This window comes from Ovis aries, chromosome 20 (assembly GCF_016772045.2).
Source record: "Ovis aries strain OAR_USU_Benz2616 breed Rambouillet chromosome 20, ARS-UI_Ramb_v3.0, whole genome shotgun sequence".
NCBI lineage: Eukaryota > Metazoa > Chordata > Mammalia > Artiodactyla > Bovidae > Ovis > Ovis aries.
The window spans coordinates 26,238,963-26,246,102 of NC_056073.1; the positions used below are offsets into that span (position 1 = coordinate 26,238,963).

A 7,140-nucleotide genomic window follows, 5' to 3' on the forward strand; every position below is an offset into this window, starting at 1 on the left:
CATAACTTTCCTTCCAAGGAGTAAGCGTCTTTTAATTTCATGGCTGCAATCACCATCTGCAGTGATTTTGGAGCCCCCAAAAATAAAGTCTGACATTGTTTCCACTCTTTCCCCATCTATTTCCCATGAAGTGATGGGACCAGATGCCATGATCTTAGTTTTCTGAATGTTGAGCTTTAAGCCACCTTTTTCACTCTCCTCTTTCACTTTCATCAAGAGGCTTTTAGTTCCTCTTCACTTTCTGCCATAAATGTGGTGTCATCTGCATATCTGAGGTTATTGATATTTCTCCTGGCAATGTTGATTCCAGCTTGTGTTTCTTCCAGCCCAGCGTTTCTCATGATGTACTCTGCATAGAAGTTAAATAAGCAGGGTGACAATATACAGCCTTGACGTACTCCTTTTCCTATTTGGAACCAGTCTGTTGTTAAACGTCCAGTTGTAACTGTTGCTTCCTGACGTGCATATAGGTTTCTCAAGAGGCAGGTCAGGTGGTCTGGTATTCCCATCTCTTTCAGAATTTTCCACAGTTTATTGTGATCCACACAGTCAAAGGCTTTGGCATAGTCAATAAAGCAGAAATAGATGTTTTTCTGGAACTCTCTTGCTTTTTCCATGATCCAGCGGATGTTGGCAATTTGATCTCTTTAGGAAGGTTTATTCCCCTGTTGGTGAGCTGGGACAGAGGCAGAGGAGTGGTTAGATAGCTTGCTAGGTTCAACCTGGGACTGAAGCCAGGCCCTCAGCAGTGAAAGCCCAGAGTTCTAACCACTGGACCACCATGGAATTCCCTGCCCATTTTTAAACTTTCATTATTGACTCATAAGAGTTTCTTTACATATTCCAGATACAAGTCCTTTATCTGAATTGTTGTTGCTTGGTCTCTAAGTCATGTCTGACTCTTTGTGACCCATGGACTGAAGCACACCAGGCTCCTCTGTCCTCCATTATCTCCCAGAGTTTGTTTAAATTCATATTCATTGAGTCAGTGATGCTATCTGATATATGATGTTAAACATTTGCTCCCATTCTGTTGCTTGTCTTTTCACTTTCTCAAGGTGCCATTTGGAACACAAAAGTTTTTAATTTTGATGAAGATCAGTGTTAGTATTTTATTTTGTTGCGTGTACATTTGGTGTCATATGTAAAAACATCATTGTCTAACCCAAGATCTTAGGCACAGATAAGCAAGAAGTGGGTTGTGCACCTTCTTGACATTGTCCTTAAACTTAGCTTCTGCCCACCACACTATAGGTTCCCCTTCTACCTAACCACTCTTTCTCTAACTCTGTTACCATTTCCTCTTTTTTCTCTCAAGTTGCAGCCTAATGCCCCAGACTACTTTCCACAAAAAGTGTGAGGTCAAGAAGATGGCAAAAATGGAGAGTTTAAGCTCTTTCCACTCAGGTCTTCTTCCGTTTGCGCGAGAAGCTTGGTGTCTTCTTATTTTCCTTTCCCGTCTTGTGATTAAAATCTACTCTTCAGTCCAAGTCAGCAACCCAGACAGCACAAAAGCAGAAACTTTTCATACTAGATTTCTTCTGCTTGAGGTCTCTACACCCACAGCTGTCTCCTCAACCACGAAAAGTGATGGGAAAATGAGAATGGCATGCATAGAACAGCGGGACAGAATAGAGGACAGGCAACTCACGAAAGAAGAACCATGAACAGCCATTAAACAGATGAAAATAATGTTAACCCTACCACAAAATGCAACTTAAAACAACAATAAAGGACTTCCTTGACAGTCCAGTGGTTAGGGCTCAGCACTTTCACTGCCAGGGCCCAGTTCAATCCTTCGTCGGGGAACTAAGATTCTGCAAGCTCTGTGACATGGCCAAAACAAACAAACCAACAAATAATTTTGTTTTCCTTTTTTTATTGACTGATAATTGACATACAATATTATATAAATTGGCTTCCCTGGTGGCTCAGAAAGTAAAGAATCTGTGTGCAATGCAAGAGACCCAGGTTCAGGGTCTACAATACAGTGATTCACAGTCTGTACATGTTATACTCCATTTATAGCTGTTATAAATATTAGCTCTATCTCCTGTGTTGTACAATATATCCTTTGTAGCTTATTTTATACATAATAGTTTGTACAATGAGATATTATTTGATCTACCAAGGTGGCATGGATTCTGACTCCCAGGGTTGGTGAAAGTAAGGACATATGCAGACATTACTGCCAAGTATGAAGTCCTAGGATTTCCCTGCAGCCTAGTGGTTAGGACTGCTGTGGCCTGAGTGGGTTCAATCCTTGTCTGGGGAACTGAGATCCCACAAGCCATGTGGGGTACCCCGTCCAAAAAAAAGAAAGATAGTATAAAGTCCTGTACTGCTTTCTAAAGAATGACCCTTAAGAACAAAAAACTTTAAAACCAAGTCTACTTATATATATAAGTAGATATAAGTGGAATATAAGCAATCTAAAACTTACTAACATTGTTTTGTTTTCACTGAAGCTCTTTATGGCTATTCTCTATTTACAATCAGACAGAAAAAGATCCCCTTTAAAATCTAAGTTCAAAATGGGGAAAGATCTTTAAAATATACACAAGAAATAATAGTACTGGGGGTGGACATCTGTCCTGTGCGTGGTCATGAAAGGCTTGTTTTAGAAAGATGTGACTAGACCCCCGCCGCGGGTCCCAGCAGCTCGGGCGGCGGGAGGAGCGGCTGCGGTCAGGCTACTCAGCTTCGCGAAGGCTCTCGGCGCGCCGCGGCCGTCAGGCACACGGCTCTCGCCCGCCCCGTCGCCACGATGCCCAAGAGGAAGGTCAGCTCCGCCGAGGGGGCGGCGAAGGAGGAGCCTAAGAGGAGATCGGCGAGGTTGTCAGCTAAACCGGCTCCTGCGAAAGTGAAAACGAAGCCAAAAAAGGCGGCGGGAAAGGATAAATCTTCAGACAAAAAAGTGCGAACAAAAGGGAAAAGAGGAGCAAAGGGAAAACAGGCGGAAGTGGCCAACCAGGAGACTAAAGAAGACTTACCTGCAGAAAATGGAGAGACTAAAAACGAGGAGAGCCCAGCCTCTGATGAAGCAGAAGAGAAAGAAGCCAAGTCTGATTAATAACCACACACCGAGTCCTGTCAGTGGTCCCTGTTTCCCTCCTTGTACAATCCAGAGGAATATTTTTATCAACTATTTTGTAAATGCAAGTTTTTTAGTAGCTCTAGAACATTTTTAAAAAGGAGGGAATCCCACCTTATCCCATGTTTTAAGTGTAAATGCTTTTTTTTAAGAGGTGAAATCATTTGCTGGTTGTTTATTTTTTGGTACAACCAGAAAATAGTGGGATATTGGATACGGGAGGCTTTGATTGTCTTGGGTGTCAGCTTAACATTCCATAGATGGGGGGTAGCTTTTATATCCTATAATACAAAAGCATACTAAATGGCAGTTTGGAGTCAGTTGTGCAGTTAATGTCTTGAACACTTCAAATTACTTTTCTTCCCATATTGTTTTGGTAGAATTATTTCCTACAGAAAACCACTTTTTGATCTTGGCTCTCTTGGTCAGAATTTTGTGCACTATACTATAACATCTTTGGTCGTGGTAGTCCAGTTTTCCTAGTAACTTGGTTAATGTGCTGTGAACGATTGACAGTTTGGGTATGTAGTGTATATGATATTAAATTGTGAATCAGTGGGACTTAAGATGTAACAACATATCAATATTTGAAGATATTGGTACTTGATATCTTGTTAAGGAAAGTTTGCTCCAAATTTTAAGCTGGAAAGTCACTGGAATAACTGTTAAGAATCACAACTACATGATATTTTAGATTTCTGGTATGTATGTGAAGAATTGGGTACAAATTGAAATGTCTGTGTAGTGATCCTCAAAACAACCAATAAAATCTCAGTTATAAAAGAAAAAAAAAAGAAAGAAAGAAAGATGTGACTAGTGCCGGACACTATTTAACCTCAGTTCAGTTCAGTTCAGTCACTCAGTTGTGTCTGACTCTTTGCGACCCCATGAATCGCAGAACGTCAGGCCTCCCTGTCCATCACCAACTCCCGGAGTTCACTCAGACTCACGTCCATCGAGTCAGTGATGCCATCCAGCCATCTCACCCTCTGTCGTCCCCTTCTCCACCTGCCCCCAATCCCTCCCAGCATCAGAGTCTTTTCCAATGAGTCAACTCTTCGCGTGAGGTGGCCAAAGTACTGGAGTTTCAGCTTTAGCATCATTTCTTCCAAAGAAATCCCAAGGCTGATCTCCTTCAGAATGAACTGGTTGGGTCTCCTTGCAGTCCAAGGGACTCTCAAGAGTCTTCTCCAACACCACAGTTCAAAAGCATCAATTCTTCGGCGCTCAGTGAGTGTTTAAAATATGTCATATTGAAAAAGGAAGGGGACTTACAACTAAATATATGTCCTAATTCTTCTCAAAGCCAAACAATATTTTTTAAGTCCATCCTTTGACCCTTCAACTCGGTAGTTTCTCTTCTAGGAATTTAGCCTAAGGAAATATTTAGACAACCATTCAAAGACATATGTTCAAGAACGTGTATTACAGCATGGTTTCTCGTAGTTTTAAAGATTGAGAGCCACATAAATGCCCTACAATAGGAAACTGGTTTCAGTGAACCAGGGTTCCCAAACAGTGAAACGCTAGGCAACCATTAAGAATGATGCTGGCTCATGCGTCCCCTGGTGTGATGCACTCTGAGGACACACCATCACTTCTGTGGGATTCCTGGCCAAAAATGCATAAACTGAAGAAATACTAGACAGACCAAAACTTAGGAACAGTCTGCAAAATAACTGATCTGTATTCTTCAAAAGTATCAGTATAATAAAAGACAACGCCTAAGGAGCTATGTTTTTAATGTGAGTTTTGCTGCATCACTCAGGCGTGTCCCACTCTGTGACCCCGTGGACTGTAGCCCAGCAGGCTCCTCTGTCCATGGGACTTCCCAGGCAAGAATACTGGAGTGGGTTGCCATTTCCTTCTCCAGGGGATCTTCCCAGCCCAATGAATTTACATACCAAACAGAAATAGGTCCACAGACATAGAAAACATATTTATAGTTTCCAAAGAGGAAAGCAGGGAGGGATTAATTAGGAGTTTGAGATTAACACATACACACAACTAAATATAAAATAGATAACCAACAAGGACCTATTGTGTAGTATGAAGAACTATGCTCCATATTTTGTAATAATCTATAAGGAAACAGAATCTGAAAAATTATATATATATATATATATATATATATATATATATATACACACACACACACACATATACCTGAATCTTTGGCCTGAAACTTTGGCCACCTGATTCGAAAAACTGACTCACTGGAAAAGATCCTAATGCTGAGAAAGATTGAAGGCAGGAGGAGAAGGAGATGACAGAGGATGAGATGATTGGAGGGCATCACTGACTCAATGGACAAGAGTCTGAATAAGCTCTGGTTGTTGGTAGACAGGGAAGCCTGGCATGCTGCACTCCATGGGGTAGCAAAAAGTTGGACAGACTGAGCAATTGAACTGAACAGATGCCTGAATCACTTTTCTATACACATGAAATTGATACAACATTGTAAATCAACTATATTTAATAAAAAGAAAAAGAAACTATCTTTTTATCCTATTAAAATAAAGGAGACCAAAAAGACATGACAAATAAATGCAGTGCATGATCTTAGATTAGATCCTGGACTAAGAAAAAATAAACTTTATAAAGGACATTATGGGGCAATTGGCAAATTTTGGACATGGACTATAGATTAGATAATAGTAGTATATCAATTTAAGTTTCCTGCTTTTGATAGCTGTACCGTGGTTTTGCAAAAGAAGGTTCTTGTTCTTAAGAAATTCACACCAATGTGTTTATGAGGAAAAGGATATATTGTTCCCAGTGACAGTGTTAGTTGCTCAGTCATATCTGACTCTGTGACCCCATGGACTCTAGCCCGTCAGACTCCTCTGTCCATGGAATTCATGAGGCAAGAATACTGGAGTGGGTTGTCATTCCCTTCTCCAGGGAATCTTCCCAAGACAGGGATCAAACTCAGGTCACCTGTGTTGCAGGAGGACTCTCTATCTATCATCTGATCCTCCCAGAAAGCCCATATTATGTGTGACTTTCTCTTAAAGGCCTCAAAAAAAAAAAAAAAAAAAAAACACTAATGTGTAATTAGAGAAATAACAATAAATGTGGTCAAATTATATCAACTGGTGAATCTGAGTGAAGAATATCTTGGGATAATTTGTGGTATTTTTGACTCTCTTCTGTGAGTTTTAAATTACTTTTAAAATAAAGAGTTTTTAAAAATAGAAAATTTTTTAAAAAAGAACAATGCTGGCAATGTATACTCATTGGCGAGGAAAGGTACTCAGGGTGCGCCAGTCTGGGCCATGGGGCCTTAACGCTGGAGCTGTGCATAGCTCTGGATGACACCTCCGGCCACCCTGGACTCTCAGTTCCCTGAGCTACTAGAGGAACTGGGTGTGTGGCTGAACCCAAAGCCATCCTGGGTTGACTCAAGAAGGCTGGTTGAGTCAGGGCCCTGAATTCTCCTTTGTGATTTTATTTATTCCACCTTTTAATTCAGGCACCGGCATTCCTTGCATCCCAGGGGCATCTGGGTAGAGGGAGGGCGAAGTGGAGGTAAGAGAATTCACCCAAATGCAGTGTTTGCTATGGATAATCCAGACTGCAAAGTTTAGTAGAGCCAGCAGTCGTTTATCATCGATGACAATCTTACACGTTCTCCTCCAAAAGAAGCCCAAGATTTCCCCCCTAACCCGCCCAGCATCTTGCCCATTCCACAGAAGGAGAAAACGAAGTTCCCAGCAAGGACCGAGGTCCTGTGGGTTCTGTCTGCCAAGAATTAGTGGTTTCAGTTTATGCAGAGGTGTGGATTCTCCGAGAAGCATCTGTAGTGACCACATGGAACAATACCCTCTCCTCAGAAGGGGAAAGAAGATCGCTTATCACCCCACACCTCTGCTTCCAGGTCCTGACCTTCCTCCAGGGCACAGGGCAGTCACTGTGAAGTTCCCAATAATAGAAAGGGAAGAGTCCACAGAAACAACCGAAGGGCTACGGCTGCTTCAGGGGCCCCCACTCACCCAGTTCCCCCTTCTTTCACTTGCCCTCCGGCCACACTGTCCTTCCTCCTC

General features: G+C 41.8%; 1 protein-coding gene across 1 annotated transcript; it reads left to right on the forward strand.

The window, feature by feature from the left end:
- The first annotated feature begins 2,647 nt into the window (after nucleotides 1–2,647).
- Nucleotides 2,648–3,410, forward strand: LOC114109636 (non-histone chromosomal protein HMG-14-like). Its single transcript, XM_042236898.2, has one exon. The coding sequence runs from the start codon at nucleotides 2,768–2,770 to the stop codon at nucleotides 3,071–3,073; it is 306 nt and encodes a 101-aa protein (XP_042092832.1). The 5' UTR covers nucleotides 2,648–2,767; the 3' UTR covers nucleotides 3,074–3,410.
- The last annotated feature ends 3,730 nt before the right edge of the window (nucleotides 3,411–7,140 follow it).

Bases quoted from the DNA above. Each gene is read 5' to 3' on its own strand.
- LOC114109636 (XM_042236898.2), top strand. From the start codon at position 2,768: ATGCCCAAGAGGAAGGTCAGCTCCGCCGAGGGGGCGGCGAAGGAGGAG.